This window comes from Alnus glutinosa, chromosome 11, assembly GCF_958979055.1.
Source record: "Alnus glutinosa chromosome 11, dhAlnGlut1.1, whole genome shotgun sequence".
Classification (NCBI taxonomy): domain Eukaryota; kingdom Viridiplantae; phylum Streptophyta; class Magnoliopsida; order Fagales; family Betulaceae; genus Alnus; species Alnus glutinosa.
Window position 1 is genome coordinate 6097274 of NC_084896.1, and position 24212 is coordinate 6121485.

General features: G+C 34.8%; 2 protein-coding genes across 2 annotated transcripts; both read left to right on the forward strand.

Annotated features, from left to right (window-relative positions):
• Positions 1-443: 443 nt before the first annotated feature.
• On the forward strand, positions 444-4699 carry LOC133882152 (mitochondrial phosphate carrier protein 1, mitochondrial). The gene is made up of 6 exons (XM_062321261.1): positions 444-987; positions 2041-2390; positions 2463-2506; positions 3175-3389; positions 3516-3640; positions 4071-4699. Exons 1-6 carry the CDS (start codon positions 847-849, stop codon positions 4123-4125), a joined length of 930 nt encoding a protein of 309 aa, XP_062177245.1. The 5' UTR covers positions 444-846; the 3' UTR covers positions 4126-4699.
• An 11276-nt stretch (positions 4700-15975) lies between these two features.
• LOC133882394 (calcium-dependent protein kinase 26) lies at positions 15976-23473 on the forward strand. The gene is made up of 9 exons (XM_062321549.1): positions 15976-16129; positions 16740-17582; positions 17953-18096; positions 18183-18335; positions 18883-18998; positions 19201-19368; positions 21223-21447; positions 22219-22366; positions 23234-23473. The coding sequence occupies exons 2-8, from the start codon at positions 16811-16813 to the stop codon at positions 22339-22341; spliced, it is 1701 nt and encodes a 566-aa protein (XP_062177533.1). The 5' UTR covers positions 15976-16129; positions 16740-16810; the 3' UTR covers positions 22342-22366; positions 23234-23473.
• The last annotated feature ends 739 nt before the right edge of the window (positions 23474-24212 follow it).

Genomic DNA, 24212 nt, shown 5'->3' on the forward strand with positions numbered 1-24212 from the left:
CAAAAAATTTCTTACAAATCAATTTATAGGAAATTTTTGCCCATTTACATGTGTGACAGAGTTTACCCAATTTCAAATATTTTTAATTTTTACAAATATATGTAAAAAAAATTAGTCTATTAGATGCGAGCTAAATTTTATATACAAATTTATAGCAAAATTATTTGATATCACATCAGATTACTTTTTTAATTTTTAATTTTTAAAAAGAACTTGTAATACCTTAAAAATTCTAAAAGGATCTTCTGTTAACAATAACACCTCTCTTTTTTTAATGCGTATGCTAAGGACTAAGGTGCTCACTTTAACCAACGGATGAAAGAAAGGCATAAAATATATGCTGGGAATGACATGTATACCCTCCACAAAATACGCAGAATGAAGACTCTTTCAAGGTCAATTTGGTAATTCAGATCTCTGATTCTATTAGGTTTCCCGGGTTACGGTTCCTTCTCAAACCTAGACTCATTGCAAAAGGTGATTCGTCTGTGTTTTTGGCCATATATTCGCAACTGTTAACGTGGCCGCATTGCTAGCAAGAGATTCAAGCGAAGTCGGCCATGGCATCTAACTCGTTCAAAACCCCCAAGGAGAAACGTAGAAAGAACAACTTTGTTAATCTCTTCAACGATCAAAATAGCAAAACCCCGCACGCATCAGAGGCTAGGACTCTCTGGTATGTTGCATAGTCGCTCCCCACAGAAATTCGGCTCAAATTGAAGAAATTCGTTAAAAGGGTCTTCATTTTTTATTTTGTTTTGAGTTTTGGGGATATGGGTTTTTGGAGTTTGAATCAAACAGTTTGGTAGTGATAGCGAGGAGGTGGAGAAAGAGAATCAGAGAAAGATGAGAGGAGGGGCTGAAAGGAGGTTGTGTGAGGAATTTTCACCTGGGTATTATGGTCTTTGTACTGTTGGAGGAATGCTCAGTGCTGGGACTACCCATCTTGCTATCACGCCCCTCGATGTCTTGAAAGTTAATATGCAGGTCAGTTGCTGCACCTAGCTAGAAGCCATTTCATGGTTTCTGGGTTTTCTTCTAAAGGATCAATGTTTGGATTGTTTGCCTGTTTTTCATGTAGTTTTCCTTTTTTTGTGGAAGACCGGAAGTGGTGGGGCTTTAACTGCAGGGGTTGTTCTGTTTGTGTTAGTTTTGACTGTTTAGGAGGTCATTTCGTTTCTGGTATATGGTTGACATGTTTATTATTTGTATGCTTATAAATGTGCTTCGTTGATGTGGTTTTTGTTCAATAATCAATCCCTTGCTTGTTCTTTTTGTTTTAGATGCTTGTAATAGGCCGCAAACAATTTTCCGAAAGTTTGGTCATTTGAAACGAGTTTACTTGACTTGAGTTTGATAAGAGATTTCTCAATTTGGCTACTGGGTCTTGTTTGATACATAGGCTAGTATTTGAAGACTCAAGTTAATGTCTTTTCCCTTCAAAACAGCATTTACTACTTCCAGTCTTCGATAGGATTTGTTTTCCAAATGAAAATGTCCTACGGGAAAAAATACAAAAAAAAAAAAAAAAAAAAAAAAAAAAAAAGAGGGAAAAGTGGTTGCAATAGAAGGGGGCTAAATTTTGGATACTTTTATTAAGGTCATAGTGGTACCCCCACTTTTGCTTAATTACATATAATATAGCAGTAGGGGTTGGTAAAAACTTATCATTTCTTTTGTATCTTATGATGGGTTGCCAATGAAAAATTAAATGGGACAAAGTGTAGAAACAATACATTGGTGAATTGGAATCATCTTGATTCCTGCATATGATTCATCACTGTATTTTAGCAGATCTTTTAATGAGGCATTTTACTAATATATCACTCTTCTTTTCTTTTAAAATGAGTAAAATTCCATTTACTTATGATAACTTTCTTATATTGATTTGTATAGTTTTTTTATTTCCATCATTGTTGGAAGAATTCCTGCCCCTTCTGTGACCTTTGATGTGCTTTGTGGGATTTATTTTTTTTCCTCGTTGAGTTTGGCTTCTCTATGATAGGCCACTTGCCTAACTTCGTGATTCCTTTGCTTTAGGTGAATCCGATAAAGTATAATCGTATTTCTTCAGGGTTCTCAACCCTTTGGAGAGAACAAGGCCCTTCTTCGCTTTGGAGAGGTTGGTCTGGAAAATTTTTTGGATATGGCATTCAAGGCGGCTGCAAATTTGGTCTCTATGAATACTTTAAGAAGCTTTACTCTGATGTGTTGGTAGATCGTAACAAGAGTTTCATATTCTTTCTCAGCAGTGCATCTGCTCAAGTATTTGCTGATGTAGCTCTTTGTCCTTTCGAGGCTGTCAAAGTTCGTGTTCAAACACAGCCCAGTTTTGCAAAGGGCTTGGTTGATGGGTTTCCAAAAGTCTATAAAACTGAAGGACTTGCAGGGTAATTTACCACAAAACTTGATAATCTCGTCTTCTTGGCCTTTTTAATAACGCCAATTCATGTTGACTGCAGCTTTTACAAGGGACTCTTACCACTATGGGGTCGAAATCTTCCATGTAATATTTCTATAATTTACCTGTTCCACTACTATTTCACTGTCTAATTTGTTGCAGTTTATTTATTTGTGATATTTTTATCTTCCATTGAAGAGTCATTTTGTTGAATCTTTTGAGAATTGATTCAAGGGAGCAATGTTTATGTCAATATCCTAATTTTTTCCTGCCGAAAGATAGTTAGTACCATAGGAAACTGAACAAACTGCTACTTTGTATTGTTATTTTTATTTTATTTTTTTGAGTATGCTACTTTGTATTATCAATTGGTAGAAGTTGATTTCTTTAACTTCTCTTTGGACAATATCTCATGGTAATGTTATACTATTGGAGAGACCTTTCTACCAGGACAAATTATATTTTGGGTAGATTTTAAATATGGAGACTTGGAAGAATAGTTAGTTTTTGCAGTTGTATAAAGAGGACATACCAAGTTTTTTGCACATAACCATCCGGAATAAAAACCCTACCACTGTGGTACTGCCTCTACAAAGCACAGTGCATAAGCAATTATCTACATGCTTGACTTGGATTATTGGCATGATAAAGTTTCTGATATTTCTTCATTGTTCTTATCAAGCATTTATTAAGCATAAACTTGTGTTTACATATTGTAACTTCAAACTCACTCTTTATTAATTCTTCTATATATGGAATTTTTGTTTTGCCAGTCTCTATGATAATGTTTCCAACATTTGAGCATTCGGTGGACCTATTATATCAGAAGATTATCCAACGTAGAAAGGAAGATTGCTCGAGAGCCCAACAACTTGGAGTTACATGTTTAGCGGGCTATACAGCTGGAGCTGTTGGTACTGTCATCTCGAACCCTGCTGACAACATTGTTTCCTGTCTTTACAACAAACAGGCTCAAAATGTGATGCAGGTGGAACCTGTGAACTAAGCTTCTTTTGGTTTATTTGAGTGTGTTAAGTTAAAAATGACTAGTTCCATAAATTTTGATTTTTTTTTTTTTTTTAATTTTTTTTTTGATTTTTTGTGTGTGTTTCAGGCAGTGAAGAAAATTGGAATTGCTAATCTGTTTACTAGAAGTCTTCCTGTTCGAATTACACTTGTAGGCCCTGCTGTTACTTTACAATGGTTTATCTATGACACCATTAAAGTGCTAAGTGGACTGTAAGTGCATTTTTTTTTTAATTTGTTTCCGAAAGTTTATAAAAGATATGAAGTTAATTCAGTTCTATATATATATATATTTGTAAAAAAGGCTCTAAGTCTTAGTCTGCTCTATAGGTTATCAATTTTTATTTTTTTTTGGATAAGTAGGATGTCAAAATTGTATTGAAGCCTTATGGAAATATGGTTTCACTTCGTTATTAGATTAAATATCTAGTTTGATTACTGATCTCACTGCATTAGTTCAATGATAAGGAACTCAATTCCATTAGAGTTGAAGATTGCTGGATTTTTTCTTCTTCTTCTTCTTTCTTCTTCTTTTTTTTTTTTTTTTTTTTTAAAAAAAGAAACTTCCTAAACCCCAGAAACTAGGACATCATTTCTTTTATGTTCTTTCTTCTAACCGTAAATTATGTGTGAAAATGTTTAGGCCTGCAAGCGGAGGGCTTAATAGGCGTATGGAAGAAGCTAATGCATCAGCTTAAACTTAATTGAAAAGAGAAGCAAAAGTTCTTTAGACTGCAAGGACTTCATCACGGTTGCTGAAGATATAAGAAATTTATAGCCTTTCGAAAGATATACACAAGTTAGTGTCGACCACTACAATTCTTTGTCTATGGTTATTCTAATCTAAGAATACGTTTGGTACGCGGAATGATTATTCCATTAGAAAAAATGAATAACTTTATTAAGAATGGAATAAGTTTGTATGAACTTGAAATAGTCATTCCCATGGTCCATGAGGGAATGAGTATTCCAAGGCTATTCTATTTTTCTAATGGAATAGCCATTCCGCATACCAAACGTATCCTAAATGTTATACTACGGTTCATAACTGGTCAAGGTGATTCATAATTATCCAAGCTAGGAGGGATGGATACATACAATTTTTATCTGACTGTACGGCTGTACGTTAAGAATGTATGCTCATTTTCATTTGTATCTGCTGTAAATAGCCGACTGTTTTGATTCTTGAAGGACAATTCAAATGAGACCTAATTTTTCCATGTATCACTTCACTTGTCTTTGTATCAAATTTTTTGCCCATGGTAGTGGTAATTTCATGAATGTTGTCATTCATTAACCTGTTGTGGTTGCTAAAGTATCATGTTGAAGTTTTAAGGTAAAAAGCATAGTTTTAAGCTCTCAATGAGTTTTCAATTTTTTTTTCCCAACACGTTGCCACTCTGCATCTTCTCATTCCTTAGCCCCTTGATCATCCTCGTGCCCAGCTCGTACACCGTCCTCTTCTCCGTTGTCTTCGGGGTCAACTTGCTAGTCTTGGAGGTGGCGCGAGCGATGGCGGGGAGGTTGATCTGGATCTCAATGACCTCAATCTCCTTGATGCGCACATGGGATCAAGGCTTGGATTAGGGCTTCGATCTTTGACACATCCAGCGAGAAGAGCTTGCTGCCTGTTAGTGGGGTCTTGTTGCCTATAATTTAGTCACTCTTACAAATTAACGTGATAAGCCATGTGACACTTCCCACTTTAACAGCTAAACTGATGTGGTAGTCCACGTGGTACCAAAAGCTTTCACTTCGTTGTCTCAAATCATCTTCTCCGCATCCTCATCGACAACGCCAAACATCTCATCTTTGGCATGGCTTGACCATGGTTGATATGGTTGACGTAACTAATATGATAAATGTTATGTGGACTCGCATGAATTTGTAAGGAGCATGTAATAAAAATTGTAATACCCCAAGTTCCAACTATTTTCTTAAAATCATTACCAAAAAGAAATCACATAAGATGAGAGTAACCTCGCCAACATCTCTCTCTCTCTAAGTGTATCTCTAATACTTTTGTTAATAATTTTAAATAAAAATGAATGAAAGCAAGTTTTAGAACAATTATATATATATTTGGGTGTAATTTGAAAAATAAAATTGAAAACCCAAAGGTGTTATTAGAACTAAATCAGGCAATGGAGGATGTAGTAGTATTTTATCCTAAATAAAATGGCTGTAAAAAAAAATGAAAAATAAAAATAAAAATGGAGAGGCCATGAAGTTCCATCATGCAACTTTGGGATTCATGCTGGACGCGATGCTAAACGACAGGCCTTGATTTAAAAGCCCACCTACTACTACGGTGTGACAATATTAAAGTGGAAACTATTTTAAGCATAGTTATGATAACTAAACGAAAAACTTCACTTAATCATTTTAAATTTTTATCCTTTTTACAACCACTCATTTAAAGTTTAAAAATTCTTATTTTAGAATGTGTTTAGCTTTGCGATTTCGTAGATAAAAAGTACGATTTTAAGTTAAATCGTAGAAAATAAATAATTTGTGTTATGACAGTTTCCGATCTTTGGAGAGCAGTTACAAAATAATAAGAGAGTAAAAGCTTGCTGGGGATGGTTCGGCGGGTGATAGCTTCGAAGCTCAAGTAAGTTTCTTTTAGAGAGGAAAATATGGACTTATGAATGAAACATTTGTTTTTTTAGAGAGATCATGTCCCTTATTACTTGGATTTCGTCCTATTTTTATAGGAATGTAGGAGCTTTGTAGGTGGATCTAACTCAATCACTTGGCTCTCGAGATTGAGTTGTTTACGTTGAGCTTGGTGGAGTGGGACTCTCGGTTGGATAGAGAGGATCCCTGTAGTTTTTGGAGTCCCCGAGATTTACGTGTACAAAGAGTCGTTAGTTTTCTTAGGCCTTTTCATTGCGGGGCAGTATTTGGACATTTCTCTGTGTGACAAACTTTACAGAAATGTAAAGTAGGTGAAGAACATGAAGAACAAAACAGAGACGTGCGGAAGAAGGAATTGGAGAAGATGAAAAAGATCTTCTATTGAATTGAATTAACTAAATTACATGAAAGCAAAAAATGCTTATATACAACTAATGAGCACGTGTAAAAATAATCTAACTAACTGACTGTCTAGCTAATCAAGTAAACGTGCTGTACAAGTGTGCAAAAAACAGAGAAATACAACTGTCCACTAAGCTGTGCTGTGTAAGATCTCCAATACTCCCCCTCAAGATGGGTGGTGGATATTCAGAACAGACATCTTGGATAAGAGGCGATGGAAGAGAACACTACCAAGAGCCTTTGTGAATTTATCTGCCAGTTGGTGTTGAGAAGGAACATGCGAGGTTTTAATAAGACCAAGTTGAATTTTTTCTCTAATAAAATGGCAGTCAACATCAATGTGTTTAGTTCTTTTATGAAAAATCGGATTGGCTGCAATATGTAATGCAGCTTGACTGTCACAAAACAGAGTTGCAGCTTGAGAATGGTTAATTTGGAGATCATGAAGCAAGGTAAAAAGCCAAAGAAGCTCACAACCAGTGGATGCCATCGACCTATATTCAGATTCTTCTGAGGATCTAGAAATGGTGGGCTGTTTCTTAGACTTCCAAGAAATTAAGAAAGAGTCAAGAAAAACACAAAATCCAGTAATGGATCTGCGAGTATCTGAGCACCCTGCCCAATCAACATCACAAAATGCTTTGAGTTTAAAATCAGAAGCTACAGGGAAAAAGAGACCTTGACCAGGAACAGTTTTTAGATATCGCAAGACATGATGAGCTGCATCAAGGTGTGGCTGCCGAGGAGAGTCCATAAATTGGCTTAGAGTCTGAACTGAATAGGCCAAGTTAGGTCTTGTAATAGTCACATAAAGAAGCCTGCCAACAAGTCTTCTGTAGGATGTAGCATTAGATAACAAAGAACCATCCTCACGAGAAAGCTTCAAATTCTGCTCCATTGGAAAATTAACCGGCTTGGAGGCCAAAAAACCAGTATCCTGCAAAATCTCCAAGCAATATTTTTGTTGAGAAATAGAAATGCCCTTAGTGGAACGGGCAATCTCAAGGCCTAAAAAAAACTTTAAATCCCCAAGGTCCTTGAGACGAAAACGGTCATTGAGAGTACCAATGAGAGATTTCACAGCAACCAAATCATTGCTAGCAATAGCAATGTCATCAACATAGACTAATAATGCAAGAAAGGAAGTCCCATGAGTCCGGGTGAACAGAGAATAATCAGCCTTGGACTGAACAAAGCCAAGATCAACCAAATAAGTGGAAAACTTAGAGAACTACTGTCTAGATGCCTGCTTCAAGCCGTATAAAGATTTGGTTAATCTGCACACTTTGGACTCCCCTTTAGTCCTAAACCTGGGAGGCAACTCCATATATACCTCTTCATCTAAATCCCCATGTAGAAAAGCATTGTTCACATCTAATTGGTGTAAAAACCAATGTTTAGCTGCTGTAACAGCTAAGAGAGTGCGGACAGTGATCATTTTAGCAACTGAGGAAGAAGTCTCATGATAATCAAGTCCCTCACTTTGAGTATACCCTTTTGCAACCAAACGGGCTTTATACATTTCAATACTTCCATCAGCTTTGTATTTAATTTTGTACACCCATTTGCAACCAATGAGATGCTTACCAGGTGGCAAGTCAGTGACTATCCAAGTATGATTCTCTTCAAGGGCTGCAATTTCATGAGCCATGGCATTGCGCCAATGATCATGTTTAATGGCTTGATGATAGTACTGAGGTTCAACATCAGAGGAGATGGAAAAACAAAAATGTTTAAAGGAAGAAGAGAGGTTATTATAAGAAACATATGAAGAAAGAGGAAAAGAAATACCTGAAAGAAGAAAAAACCTTGGAAACAAATTCGGGTGAAGTAGAAGCCAATTGGCAGTGATATTGCTGCAAGTATTCAGGTGGACTGCAGACTCTTGTGGATTTTCGGGGAAGAGGATGAGGAGAAACAGAATCAGAAGAATTAGGAGTATCAGAAATGGAGTGAGAATGAGAAGAAGAAGAAGAAATATCAATAGAAACATCAACAGAATTGGGAGAGACAAATTCAGAAGAAACAATATTAGAAGGAGAAGAAGGACTGTCCATTGTGGGAAATTCAAAAGAATCAGTGGGAGAGACAAGGGGATGAACAGAAGTATTGTTATTTGATGAAGTAAAATGAGATGGAGAAGGAAAATGAAAACAACCATCAGAATTTGGGTGAACAAGATTAGAAGCAAAAGGAAATATATGTTCATGAAAAACAACGTGCCTAGAAATACAAACACACTTGGTGTGAAGGTTGTACAACTTGTAACCTTTAATGGCATAAGGATAGCCAATAAAGACACAAGGTCCAAAAACTTGTTGGACCACAAAGGGTGCAAACCCAAGTGTAGGTTTTCGTAAGTAATAAATCACGGTAAGTTCGAGGTCGATCCACAAGGAATGATTAGACACGAGAGAATAATTCTTACTATTTTGCAGAAAAGAAAAATAAAATAAAAAAAAATAGGAATTTTTGCTTTTGGTTTCCACTCGAAAGTGGAGCAGAAGAATATAATTTAAATTAAAAAGTAAACTATAAAACTAAAATAAATAAATTTGATTTTGAAGATAATATTGGAAAAGACTAGGGTTTCAAGGATCCACCTAGTATTTTATTATATATTCATGAGACATAAAAAAATATAAAATAGATTAAACATGGGTTAATTGAGAATTTGATTTCAAAAACATGAAACAATAAATTAAGCATTCCATATATTTTCGAATCATATCAAATCAAACAAAGTAAGCATTTGATATAAACAAAAATCATAAGGAATCAAAATAAACTTGTCCCATTAAATTACTCTCAAATAAAAAATCATCCCCAAAATTTAATCATTCATCTATGAAGGACAGACAACATGATCTCAAGAACACATAATAAAAATACTAGGCTTCACCTCTAACCCTAGCTAGAGGTTTAGCCACTCATGTTTATGAAAATAAATTCCATAATCAAAGTACTAAATGATAAGAATGTAAAATGTCGTATTTTTCCCCTTAATATTTAATCTCTTATACTTATTTAATGCCTAAATGTACTCATTATTCTTATATTTTGATTTAGGATACAAATTGAGGCATTAAATGCAAAACAAAGCTAATTGGGCGATTTTGGACAGTTTCGACATCAGTTCGTAATCTGGGCATAACTCTCTTATAAAAGCTCAGATTGAGATGATTCAAGATGCTGTGGAACACCAAGAAAACGATCTACAACTTTTATGTTTTGCGTTTTGAGAGATACTGAATGTATCAAGGTCGAAATCGGGCTTGAAGTTGACATTCTGATGTGGATTTGATGCGGTTTAATTGCGGAAGTTTTCAGATATGGAAATTTCTTTACTTTGAGACTTTCCATAATCATCCAATCAATTCCAGCCAAGTCAAGCAATAAATACAAAGTCAAGCAAAAGGAAGAAAAGGAAGGAAAAGATGCGTAGAGGATCAAGAAAATAAAGAAGAGATTTGTGGGGACCACGTGAAGAAGACAACATGAAAGGAGCATCTCTTTCCATACAAAGGAAATTGACTTTCTCTCCATACTTGGCTGATTTATGGGGACTTAAACAAGGAAAGAATCGATAGAGCATGAGGCAACAAAAGTCCTCATTAAAAACATCACCTTCCTAGTTATCCTAGCTTTTATTTTATGTTTAATACTTTCTTTAATAAATTAAATTTGTGTATTGTTATTTTAGGATAGTATTTCTTTAGGAGATTTCCTAGGCTTCTAGCATATGGGATGAAACGTGTATAAAAGGGGGGAACCATGACACACAAGACATCATCTATCTTCCATCTTCTCCCCTCTTCTCTAACTTCCTTGAGTTTTAGTCATGGCCCTGCGTGGCTAAACTTTCATAATTGGTCGAAGGAAACGGAAGCCTCGGAATCAATAAAACTGTGAGATCTAATTTGTTTTTATTGTTCGATTTATGTTTTGAGTATCGGATGTTTTTCTATGTTTATTTTTATGACTGTCTCGTTTAATTACTAGAAGGCCTACTAGTGTATTACTCGTTGCAATCTACTGCTAGGTTGGATATCAAATCCGTAATTGTTTGATCCCTCCAATCTACGAAGCAACTAAGATTTAATGATTTGCTGCTTCTCGGCGATTATTAAATTTTAGGAAGAACATCCGACGAAATTAAATGCAACCGCTTGTGCTTGTGTTGTTTCGCTTCATCGATCTCTCTAATTCTTAAGGCTGCTACTAGATTAAACCTATAGCGCTTGTCTTAGGTTGTTTAGTAGTTAGGGTTAATTAGAGCGCTTGTCTTCTAATTAACTACGACTAAGGAGAGATAGGAAAACAGTTCCAACGGTGAATATTCAAAGCATGAATTGATATATATTTGCATCGATGATTAGTTGCCAAATTCCGATGGTGGAAGTTGACTTAGACCAATGTTTCTTTACTTGATTAATATTTTAATTTGAATTGTTTCTTAGTTATTTTTCTTAAAATTATTTTCATACTCAAAACCCCCCCATCCTTGTTCACGTAGCATAAAACTCGGCTAATTACTCTCCGTGGGATCGACCCTTACTTCCACTGCTATATATATATTTTCACAAGTAAGGTTTTATTTTTGGGTGCCTGCGACAGCACACCACTAAACATAAATTAAAAACAAAGAAAATAAAATTCCAACTTGGCGTCTTTATGCTCTTCTGTGCTCCTTCGCTCCTCTCCTCTTTTTCGGAAGGACAAAGCATGGTATTTAAAGAGCTTGCAAGGTCTTTTTGGTACTTTCTTGGTGGTCTAGATAAGGAAAGAATCACATCTTGCATTAATTGCACAGCAGCCCAAGGATGGAAATAAATCAGATCTTGAATCCATGTGTCTTGGTAAAAAATTATGGAAAGAAATCATGACATGTCAATCTAATTTGTGCTCCACACGTCCATCACTAGGAGTATATGGAAAGAAAATCAACTTGTGCATGAAAGGCATTTGCTTTGGAAAGAAAATCTGCATGATATGATCCCCTACTCATACACATCCTTTGAAATTCCAATCCAAGTAGGAAAAAAACTCTATATCCGCCGAGATTTGCGCTCTTTTATTGCGGGGCAATTTGGGCATAGTAAAAGTCCGAAATAGGAAAAACATATTTCTGACTTATTTGTTGAATTTTTCATTAGCTTTCCAAAGCCACTAAATTCAATGCAATCCGATTCTTGAGCTGAAAGTTATGATGAAAATAAAGTGACGTGCTCAATCTGGATTCTTTCCATAAATAAAAGATTTTGCCACTTCATTAAAATCTTGGAATTTGAAGGATTTTCTTCCAAAACCTTTTTGCCAATAAGCTGCCATTATGGAGGGAGATATGTGCTTGATTTGGTCTCCACAAGTCTAGAGATAAAATTGATTTGGACCTTCCTTGCATCTTTATGTCAATTCCACAAAAATAACGACATTATTTCTCAAAGACCTGCAAAACACTAAAATACCAAAACTAACAAAAAAATATTAGAATATAACAAAACTAAGGGTTTAACAAATATAAATTAAGGGGCCCAATTATACAATATTTTGCACTCATCAGTATAGCCCGAGAATCAAATTTGGTTCTAGCATGAGTCAAGGAAGAAGCATAAGTTAAGCATCCAAAGACTTTTAAATGGGAGTAGAGAGGAGGTGTGGAAAAAAGAAGTTCATGAGGTGACTTATTTGACAAATTGGAACTAGGGATTCGATTGATAAGATGGGTTGCAGTAAGAACACAATCACCCCAAAATTCTAAGGGCAAATGAGCTTGAAAACACAAGGACCTAACCACATTTAAGAGATGTTGATGTTTCCTCTCAACAATAGAATTTTGTTGAGGGGTTTTGACACAACTTAATTGATGGATAGTTCCTTGTGTAGCAAAGAATTCATGCATTTGAAATTCAGCACCATTATCAGATCTTAAGCATTTTATCTTGTGCTGAAATTGAGTAGAAATCATATGGAAGAATTGTTGAAGAATTAAACGAGTTTGAGATTTATGTTTCATCAAATGAACCCAAGTGAATTTTGTGTAATCATCAACAATAGTGAGAAAGAAAATGGAACCATTTATTGATCTTGTGGAAAAAGGTCCCCAAATGTCAACATGTATCAATTCAAAGGGAGAACAAGTAATAGAAGTACTCTGTGCAAAAGGCAACCTATGGTGTTTTGCAAGAGGGCAAATGGTACAGAAATGTAAAGTAGGTGAAGAACATGAAGAACAAAACAGAGACGTGCGGAAGAAGGAATTGGAAAAGATGAAAAAGATCTTCTATTGAATTAAACTAACTAAATTACATGAAAGCAAAAAAATGCTTATATACAACTAATGAGCACATGTAAAAATAATCTAACTAACCGACTGTCTAGCTAATCAAGTAAACGTGCTGTACAAGTGTGCAAAAAACAGGGAAATACAACTGTCCACTAAGCTGTGCTGTGTAAGATCTCCAATACTGTGCGCCCTCAGGCTTAATTAGCCCAATTCCCAATAATTTAGAATTGTATTTTTTAAAAATTGAGATTTGAAAACACATCACATAAAGATTTGATTTTTTAAATTGCAAACAAAGGAATGCGTTTTTAAAAATACACAATTTTAAAAGCTAAACTGTAATTCTACCAAACGCTTAACTTCATTTTATAAAATCAAAATTTTCAAACGCACGTTTTAAATTAATTAGCTTAGACCCAATCGAAACCTTACAGTGTGTCTAACTTTAAAAAATTTATAATTATCACCGATCGGTGAAGATATTAATTTTCTATTAAATACTATCGGAAAACGCCAAAATACCCATCCCTAAAATTGTCGTACATGTAATTCATTCTCTTTGTATCATCTGCTACTTAAAACTTAAAAACGTAGGCTGCTTAAGGTGCGGTGAGGCTGTTACAATCGGTGCGGTTAACGTGTATTTTCAGTTTTAAGTTGTCCCTCTCATGCATCCCTCACAGGTCAAATTTGGTGCTCCGTCGACGTCCACGTCCACTTGGATCCTTCCTTCCTTCCTTCCGGTCAGAGTCATATTTGGTTGACGTAGTCAAGTTCCACTCTTTATCTAATTCCATCCTCCCCCACAAATATATTATATATACTCCACGGCCAAACCCATAACATATCAACAAATAATTATTAGGAAATTTGCCACCGCTTTTACAATTACTCACCTTAAATTTTAAAAATCTCAATTTAATATATTTATCTTTCATTTTTTATTTTCAATTTCACTTAACTCGTTAAGATTTTTTTTTTTTAAATTCTGTCAAAAGTCTCAAATACCTCGGGTTTATAAAAAAATTTCAAAGATTTAGGTATAGGTATTTTTTTATAAATTTCGTTAAATTCTAACCAACGACTAAATCCTTGCAATTTTTTTTTTTTTTTTTTTTTTTTTTTTTTTTTTTTTAGGAAGAGGTGAAATTAAAAGATGAATACACTAAATTAAAAAATTTTTATGTTTATGAAAGTAATTGCAAAAGCGGCGATAATTCAATGGGGTAAAGTGAAGTTTTTCTAATAATTTTTGAATCATACAATTTGTGATGCCCCTTTTTTTTTTTTTTTTTTTTTTTTTTTTTTTTTTATAATTTGCTTACACGTATGAGTGTGTGATTAGAGACTTAGAGTTACTCAGTTATTAATTTTTTTTTTTTTTTAAAAAAACTTTACTTATAATTTCTGATTTTTCATCACTTTTGTAAAAAGGTACCCAAAGTTTAAAAAGTATCAATTTAGGGTATCAATCTTTCATTTTTTTTTTTTTTTTCAATTTCAACCCTCCATTAGAATTTTCCATTAAATCTTGTCAAAATTTTCAAAATACCCTCCCTTTTAACAAAATTTACAAGAATACTCATACTTGAATCTTTGAAAATTTTTATACATTTTTTTTTTTAAAAAAATAAAAATAAACACAAGGGTATTTTGAGAATTTTAATAGGATTTAACGAAAAATTCTAATAGACGGTTGAAATTGAAAAAAAAAAATAAAATTGAAATTCTGATACCGTAAATTAATACTTTGTAAAGTTAGGATACGTTTTTATAAAAGTGATGAAAGAATAAGAATTATAAGTGAAGTTCTTCTTATACAAGACCCGAAGGACTACTACACATAAATTTTAGAGGAGAAAAGGAAATAATGAATATAATTACTCCTATCTATTAAAAAAAGAAAAAAAGAAAAAAAAGAAAGAAAAAGAATATAATTAATCCTGTTTGCGTGATGCCAAATTGCCTTTTGATGCCTGATGGTATCAAAAGTTATAAAGTAAACGAACCGTGTTCTCAAAAGTCAGATATATGTTAACCCATATTAATGGAGAAGTAATGTACTTTTGCTTTACTCAAAAGTCAAATTCTTTTTCTCTCTTTCTCTTTCGATAAATACTAAAAAGTCAATTCAAAATAAAACAGCCAATTTTGTTTTTTGTTTTGTTTTGTTTTGTTTTTTTTTTAAAAAAACAATACATAAAAGTTTAAAACGATGAGATAATGAATTTATTAATTTAATTAACATTCTAACATTCTTACTTATATAAAAATAATAAAATTGAAATTTAATATTTTAATACTATGTTAAATAACTAATTATTTCAAAAATTTAAACTATAAAAAATAGTAAATTTTATTAATATTTTAACGCTTATTATTTCTCTAATTTTATAAAGAGAACGTTTGGCATAACAATTTTACATGTTAAAAATGCGATTTTAAATTAAATTACAAAATAGTTTAAAAGTGCATTTTTTTTAAAAAAAATATATAATTTGAAAATATAAATTATTATTTTTTTTAAAATTAATTATGATTTTAACAAATAATTAACTGCATTTTTTTAATTCCCCTTCCAAGGAAAAAATAGTGGTGGCTGCTTTCAATAAGCTGAAGAGGACTCCCGTAAGTAATGGCGTAATCATATATATATCCCAAGTGGCAACTGGTCCATGCAAACGTGATAAATACCAGCCATGGAAATTCCAAAAATGGCAAACGTGAGAAGAACGTTCAAAAGACATTAAATACAGACTGTTCGTTCAAACACCACTCGCGCGCGTGCTATATAAAACTCAAACGGACACCGCCTAAATTTAGCGGCCATAGATAATTATTCTCAGCTCCAAGGTTTTGACCACAAGACCTCTCAGCACACCTATTTGTATTTCCTTTGGCCACGCGTGTCGTCTACGTCCCAATCAACAACAGGGAAGCTCCAACGTTTGTGTTCACTGTTCAACCTCCTCGTACCGAGGAAAAATCTACGGCCGCGGTGATTTTTTCTTACAGCTAGATCCATCCGCCGGTCAAATGGTTAAAGATTATTACTGTGCAAGTGTTTTATGAAAATAAACCAAAATATTAGATAAAAATAATTGTTGAAACACTTTTTTTTTAAAAAAAAAAAAAAAAAAGGAAAAAGAAAGTGGAAGAGATAGCTGGTCAGCAATAAGCTCCGATGTTTCCCAGCAGCACCGTCCTAAAATAACAACAGACAGAAATGAATAAAATATAAAAAAGAGAAGAAGAAGAAGAATAGGTGTTGAAAATGGAAGGGGATGAGATCAATTATATTTCTCCAAAACCTTTCCAACTTTAAGCTCCGTTTCCCTTCATTTCCCAGTTCTCTCTTTCATTTTCACCAACTGGTAATAACCCCATCTCTCTCTCTCTCTCTCTCTCTCTCTCTCTCTCTCTGTTCTTGTATTTATTACATGTATATGTAAGTCTTTTATGTAGGTCTACGTGTTCATGTTGATCTATTAACTTCTTTTGTGATTTTTGGGTTTCAAGATTTGATCTTTGGATACTGAATTAGCTGTCAGATCATGTTACTTTCCAGACGGATTCCTGTGGCTCTGTTTGTTTTGACAGAAAATCTTTTCTGGGAAAAACACAAATTTTGGTTTTTTTTTTTTTTTTTTTTTTTTTTAAAAAAAAAACTTTCCAGACGGATTCCTGTGGCTCTTTTTGTTTTGGCAGAAAATCTTTTCTGGGAAAACACAGATTTTGTTTTTTTGTTTAATTTTTGTTCCCAAGGAAATAATGCCAAGTTTCATATTATAGTATCTGGGAACGAAATGGGGGTTTGAAGTTCTTTTCCTTTACGGGAAATGATCTTCCAATGAGGACAAACAAACGGAGCCCTAGGTCTGATCTGATATAAGATTTGTATTTTTTACTGCATATTTATGAATTTCAGATTTCAAGTTGTTTATTGAGTTAGGATTAGGGACTGATAGTCTTTGATTTTGTCAGTTAATAAAATTGATGGGAGATTATTGGATGAGGAAAAGGCAGTGAAGTGTGGGTGAATTGTGGGTTGTTTCATGGGCAATACATGCCGTGGATCTTTCAAAGGGAAATATTTTCAGGGCTACAGCCAGCCCCATCCCGAAGACCTTTCAAGTACCATTTCCAAGCGCAACACCCCTTCTGACCACTCCATCTCCGACCACTCCACTACCAGCTTGAATTCCCAGCAGCCAACTTCCCAAGAGTTATCCAAAGAAAACCCTAAAAGTAACAACTTACCTGCCATTAGTCCCACCAAGAAAGAAGCCACGATGAGGCGAGGAATTGATAACCAAGCCTATTATGTATTGGGTCATAAGACCGCGAACATTCGTGATCTTTACATGTTGGGTCGTAAATTAGGGCAGGGACAATTTGGGACTACTTATTTATGCACCGAGATTCCCACGGGGATTGACTATGCCTGTAAATCAATCTCAAAGAGGAAGTTGATTTCCAAGGAGGATGTGGAGGATGTTAGGAGGGAGATTCAGATAATGCACCATTTGGCGGGTCACAAGAATATTGTGACCATCAAGGGTGCTTATGAGGATCCCTTGTATGTGCATATTGTGATGGAGCTTTGTAGCGGCGGTGAGTTGTTTGACCGGATCATCCAGAGGGGGCATTACAGTGAGAGAAGGGCTGCTGAATTGACAAAGATCATTGTAGGGGTTGTTGAGGCTTGCCACTCGCTTGGAGTTATGCATAGAGATCTAAAGCCTGAGAACTTCTTGTTGGTTAACAAGGATGATGATTTCTCTCTGAAAGCTATTGATTTTGGGCTCTCTGTTTTCTTCAAACCAGGTAACTTAACAAGTGCCTGTGCTTGTTTCTCTTTTGATTTGTAATTTTTTGATTAACTGGTGGCAAGTTTAGAAGCTAAAGCACCATAATTTGTTCCTATGTAATTTTTTTGTGCATTTTTTGGAATTATTCAGGTCCTACTTTTGGACCTTAAATGCCTAGGAGCATTTGTATGTTTAAAGGTTCTACTTTTTATTGTGCATACCTCTTTGCTAAGTGTCAACTAAACGGGGAGAGGCCTTTTTTAATAAATAACTAGCAAGATCCTTTTGTAAAGTTAATGCTGTTGCCTTTAATGATTGAAGAGCTTAATACACTTCTTGGGGCATCCACTGGAGATGTTAACATTTTATGTGGCTTGCTACTTCAGGCCAAATTTTCACTGATGTGGTTGGAAGCCCATATTATGTTGCTCCAGAGGTACTCCTCAAGCATTATGGACCAGAAGCAGATGTATGGACAGCAGGGGTCATACTGTATATATTGCTAAGTGGTGTGCCGCCATTTTGGGCAGGTATGTGTGATTTGGTATATTACTCAAACGAGTGAAAATTTCATTTTGTGTGTGTTTACTGAAGGTTTTATCTGTTTGTGATTCAGAAACACAGCAGGGAATATTTGATGCGGTGTTGAAGGGACATATTGACTTTGAATCAGACCCATGGCCCATCATATCTGACAGTGCAAAAGACCTAATCCGGAAAATGCTATGTTCTCAACCTTCAGAACGCTTGACTGCTCATGAAGTTTTATGTATGTTTAACCTTTCTATCATTTTCTTTATGATTTACCCAATTATTTATGTATGTTTTTCCTCTGTGCCTTTTCAATATGATTTTATTACTTATAAAAAAAATTAGTTATGTATGTTTTAACACTTAACTGCATGCATGACTCAATGTTTTCCAGTGTTATGCGAACTTTTAGACTTTCTAGACTAAGGTCAGCTTGATCTACTATGCAATCAATGTTTAAAGGCTTATAAATGCTACCTTATCTTTGTCTCTTCAGTAAATGTACTTTGAAAGAATAGTCGGCATTGACTTAACTATATAATGTATCAAGTAAATGCGATTTATTGTTTAAATTACACCTTACAGCTTTTAAATAGGTTTAGTAATTAATATGTTTCTTTCATAAGATTTTGCTAGTTTTGTAAAATGAGAATTAAAAAAAAAATCTGCTAAAGTTGGAATTTACTATAATTGTTGATGTAGTTTGCTACATTGTTGCATTTATTTGTTATTTGAAATAATTTCAATATCAAATTGATAGTCGTCTTTCTTAATTGTTTGTTTAGGCCATCCTTGGATATGTGAAAATGGAGTTGCTCCTGATAGAGCACTAGATCCAGCTGTACTTTCTCGTCTCAAACAGTTCTCTGCAATGAATAAGTTGAAGAAGATGGCTTTACGAGTAAGTACAAGTGCATGATGCAGAACTAACGGATAAGAGAGAGCCTGAGCAAACTTTTAGTTGCACATTATACTCTTTATCAGTTCTCTATTTATTTGAAAAACATACTGATGCTTGATGTTGACTTTTAGCATGCCCCTTTTAAAAACCGAATCTAGTATTCATTTGACGGATCTTATATATCTTTGTTTTGTGCTATTAGGTAATTGCTGAAAGCCTTTCTGAGGAGGAGATTGCTGGTTTGAGAGAAATGTTTACGGCAATGGATACTGATAATAGTGGTGCAATTACATTTGATGAACTGAAAGCTGGTTTGCGAAGATATGGCTCTACCATGAAAGATACAGAAATACGTGATCTTATGGAAGCGGTAAAACGTTTGTTTCAAAGCTAATACTTTATTTTCTGGTGCTGTGTTTATTGTTTTATATTTCATCATCATCTGATGATTTTCTTCATTTTCTGTCTTCTTCTTCATCATTTTCTTTTTCTCCTTCTCGATTCAATAGTGTTCTTTTTGTTTTTGTTTCAATTACCTGCTTGTGTCCATCATAACTTGAATGCATGTTTGCTATTACTTCATTTGAGTCAGATATATTGCACATCTGTTAGCTGATGTTAGGATATTGGAATCCACATTAATTTGCTATTTTTGGATGCTTAAAATTCAGAGTTTATAGCGATGATAAAGTTGGTGATGCCATGTCAGATGAGGAATTTTGAAAATCATGTTTGGCTAAATTAGATCCTGAAAGGGTAATTCCCTTAATGTTATGCACTTGTGCTTGTAGCACAAGACTCAGATACTTTATTTGTCACTTTCTACTTTAATATGGCTGGTGTTTTTCTGAAGATGAAGGTATCTTTAAAGTGTACTTACGAGGAGGAAGCCGTATAGTTTACAAATATAACTTTCTGAATGTACATGAAATCGGGTGTTTTGGACCGCTTTTATTTCTTTGCAGTACTATTAAATGTCTATCATATTCTTTGTGTCAATATTCTATAAAGGTTTTTTTATTAAGAAACATGAGTGGAAAAATAGAGGATTTTCAAACTCATTTCGTAAGCCTGCTGAATTAGAATATCCAGAGAGGTATGTTATAAGCATTCTAGAGATACATTAAAGGGACACTTGTCAGCATTTTAGACTGTCACTTGTCGCAATTCTAAGCTATTCTTTTGAAGGCTTTTGCTTATATATATGATTTTCTCAAAAGAACATTCCTTCATTTCTTTCGTCTCCATCGACCACAACGACTGAAATGACACAAAAAATCCAGACCTAGAAAAGAGAAAGACTAGTGAAAGGAGAAAAAAGAGATGTATGGCTGAGGGGAGGAGAGAAAGAATACATGTATGGAGATTCTTTCAGTTGGAGGTTCGAGAATCTATTCTATGAAAGGACATCTAAGGCTAAGGAAGATTTAAGGAAGTCCATTACTGAGAGAAGTGGTTATCCTGTCTTGCTTGCTGGGAGAGAGGAAACTTCTAACAACATGTAATGGGCTCTCCTCTCAGCCACTGAGTAGTGCTATTTTGTCCTCCGGGGAATTCCACCAAGAGATTCTTTCTTTCTTTCATGTCATTTCGCCCGCCATTCCACTTCCGTGCCGGAGGAAATGGTTTTTGAACCCATGATACATTCTTCTTGTTTGTTGATTTAGAAACACCAATTGCTTAAGCCACTCAGTTGCTTGCAATGGAAATCTTTCTTGGCACATAGATAAGGGATGTGTGATTTCTGAACCTTAACAAAAAGGATTGAGCTCTGCACATCCTTGATCTACCTAGGGATGCGAGACAACTCTTTCTAAGGAACTCAGCAAAGTAGCCTTGTAACTTGGGGAAAAGGGATGCCTCCTTACAAAAGGGGGTCACAGTGACCAGGTCCGGGCAATTATTTACCAAAAACACATTCTTCGCAAGGTCATAAGACCATGTATGGAGGCTGATGGTTGCCCAGCGCCGGAAGGTCAAGGGAGATCGTGACCTGATAGTAGGGGAGTATTCGGACTTATTTCATTGTGCAACATGCTCTTGAAGTAGAGGGAACCTTCTCTTCATTATCCATATTTGTATAGGAATCCCATAATTACTTCTTTTAGATGATCATTGAAGTTTAGCATGGGGTTGACATTTCCCTACTGAACTATTGTGTTTGTAATGTTATTTCATGGGTTCATTATGTTCTTTTTACCTGATCTATTTTAGCTGTGTGCAGGCTGATGTGGACAACAGTGGGACTATCGACTATGGGGAATTTATAGCTGCAACAGTTCATCTTAACAAACTAGAACGTGAGGAGCATCTTGTTGCAGCATTTCGATACTTCGACAAGGATGGAAGCGGTTATATTACAGTTGATGAGCTCCAGCAAGCTTGTACCGAACATAATATGACTGATGTCCTTCTTGAAGATATAATCAGAGAAGTTGATCAAGATAATGTAAGTCATCTGAATTTGTTCCCCATTAAGCAGAGAATCTTAAGTTGGCAAGCATTTATGCACTCTAATATAATTGTCTCTAAATGATTTTAAATCTTGTACTAATAAGCTTTAAATATCTTGTTTAGCAACATCTTAAAAAAAAAAAATCTTGTCAAAGCGTATATATCTTGTCTATGTTTGTTAAAATTTTTGTTTTTTGCCTTTTGTTTTATGTTTTGAAAACAAAAAACATTAATAAACAACCCAAAACACAAAATACTCAAGCTGGTTTTCATCTTTATGTTACATTAGAACACCTTTTCAAATCAAAAACAAAAAACACCCCCCAAAACACATTAACAAACATACCCGTGTTTCTTTTTTGAAGTCAATTTAAGTGTTCATCTGAATGAGTGGATACTATGCATACAAGCAATTGAATCTCTCTTTCTATGCCATTGTGCATTAGATAATAGGACAATAAATGTTATTTTCATCTGGATTCTCCTTTTAAAAGTCTATAATATATCAACAACTTTTTGAGGTTGGGTTTATAAGTCTGCTGACTACAGCACATATTATACAACTAAATTGGGATGCCAATTTCATATGATGAAATTAGCAGACTTTTGGCAAGCATATTTCGCTTTATTTTTAGTTTAATGATGATTTCCCCTTTGTCCTCTCTGGTCTCTCCTATTTATTTGTTGTTTTTTTTTTTTTTTTTTTGGCCTGGCTTTCCCTATTTGTTTGTCGATCTTATGTTATGCTGTATATGTGTTGTTTTAGGATGGAAGGATCGATTATGGTGAATTTGTTGCTATGATGCAAAAAGGCAATGCTGGAATTGGAAGACGAACTATGCGAAATAGTCTGAATTTGAGTATGAGAGATGGACCTGGTGCTCATTAGCTCCCAACAAGCACATTGTGTACAGGTACTTCCTGCTTTGTGAATCTGAGCTGTTTCCCTTTTCCAGTTCTTTGCAAGTATCATGAAACTCGGTGGATCCTTCACTTGTCCTTGGACAATATCACCTGCTTAGTGAGATAGTTGAGTTTTAAAGGCAAAATAAACTCATCTATTGGGTGTTCTATTCCAGTGGACAATCAAACTCAATTTTAACCTGAAATGTTAACTGACAACAGTCCTAATCATTAACATTAAGTTCAACTAGCGACTGGTGAAGACTTTTTTTTTTTTTATAAGTAATAAACAATTTTATTAAAAGCGTAAGACGCCCCTAAGTACACCAGCAGTATACAAAGAAAGCACCTAGCTAGAAAGAGAACAAACAAGCCCAAAAGAACACCCAAGAAGCAGCCCACAAAATAAACCCAACTAAACCCACAAGGAAATATACCCAAAACCTTAGAACAAAACACCTCAAGACCTGCAAAGGCTCCCTCTAGCCTTTGGAGGTTTGGCGAGCCATCATCTCATCAATGATAGCCAAGAACTTCTCGCGTCGACCCACATCCTTCGCCCGCTCAACAGGCAACCCGTCCCAAAACTCAAGAACCTTCTCTTGAGCACGATCGCTCAAAGCAGAAGGGGAAGACTGTTCAAACTAGCCTCAAACTTGGGTAATCAAATGATTTGGAATAGTTTCAACTAATAGATTATTTTGTGAATAAGGAAATAAGAAATATCAGGGAAACTGGATTAATCGGTGTGTTGCAATTTTTTTACCCCACAATTATGTTGCCTTTATGTGGGTGCAAGTTGAACGGGTTTAATTATATGATTACCAAGCTGTTCTGTCTATACTTGTAGTCTCATATGCTGAATTGCAAATTGGCAGGTTGTACAGCAAAGCCAGAAGAAAATTAGTAATGAAGCTTTGAGAAGCAATTTTGGCTCCTAACCAGTTCTCAGAGAAGATCTGGGTGTAGGAGATTCTGTGCTTGAGCATTTATTGATGAGTGAAGCCTTTATGATGCTGTATGACTACTGAAGAAAATATTTTATTAGCTTTGTAGACTTCAGAGTGTGAAGTGTTACAGCTTTTCAAGTTGCTTAATTATTGATTGCTGTTTTCATTTGGGGGGTTCTGATTATATTTGAAAGAAAATGTCTTTTCATCTTCGAGTGAAACAAATCTCTGGAGATATCCTATGAAAAAGAAAAATGGTGGGGATAGAATGAAAAACAAATCTCTGGAGGCATATGCCGGAGTATCAACAACTCTGTAGTAAGAAATGTTTCAAACCCAAGTATTGTATGGATGGAAATTGATAATGGCGGGTGCAAAAGAGAAAGAAGAAACAGGAGTTGAAGATGTGGGGGAGGTGGTATTGGACATCAATGAAAACAAGGAGAAAAAGAATTACCCAAACCAGAAACCAACTTAAACAGCAAGGGGAGCAGATAAAGCTGAACAAAACTTGGGAAAAAAAGAACAAAAGGCGATAAATATGTGAAGTTTTAAAGTGAAAGGAATTTGAAATTTTTGAGAACCCAAAATGGGAAAGCAACAAACTTATGGAAATCTTTGGCTGGGCTTATAGTTCAGAGTGCCCAAAGAGAAAATCCTGAAGGAAAAAGCACTTTTTGTTTTCATGGACACCATTTGTTCAATCTTATCATGAACCAGAATCATTTGCTTTTCAATCGTTTTCAAAAGAATTAACAGGATGATAATTCACGCACATGAAGAAACTGGTTACGAATTAAGAAAAAGTAGAATACCCCGTTAATTTCCTCAAAATTCGATAATCAAATTGATGAGCCACAAGTTTTTCTTTATTTTTCCAAATGAAGACCATCTACTCCTCTTTCTG

Coding starts and splice junctions, on each gene's coding strand:
- LOC133882394 (XM_062321549.1), top strand. CDS start 16,811: ATGGGCAATACATGCCGTGGATCTTTCAAAGGGAAATATTTTCAGGGC. Junction 17,583..17,952: donor CTCTGTTTTCTTCAAACCAG/GTAACTTAACAA, acceptor TTGCTACTTCAG/GCCAAATTTTCACTGATGTG. Junction 18,097..18,182: donor TGTGCCGCCATTTTGGGCAG/GTATGTGTGATT, acceptor TTTGTGATTCAG/AAACACAGCAGGGAATATTT.
- LOC133882152 (XM_062321261.1), top strand. CDS start 847: ATGAGAGGAGGGGCTGAAAGGAGGTTGTGTGAGGAATTTTCACCTGGG. Junction 988..2,040: donor TCTTGAAAGTTAATATGCAG/GTCAGTTGCTGC, acceptor CCTTTGCTTTAG/GTGAATCCGATAAAGTATAA. Junction 3,641..4,070: donor ATTAAAGTGCTAAGTGGACT/GTAAGTGCATTT, acceptor GAAAATGTTTAG/GCCTGCAAGCGGAGGGCTTA.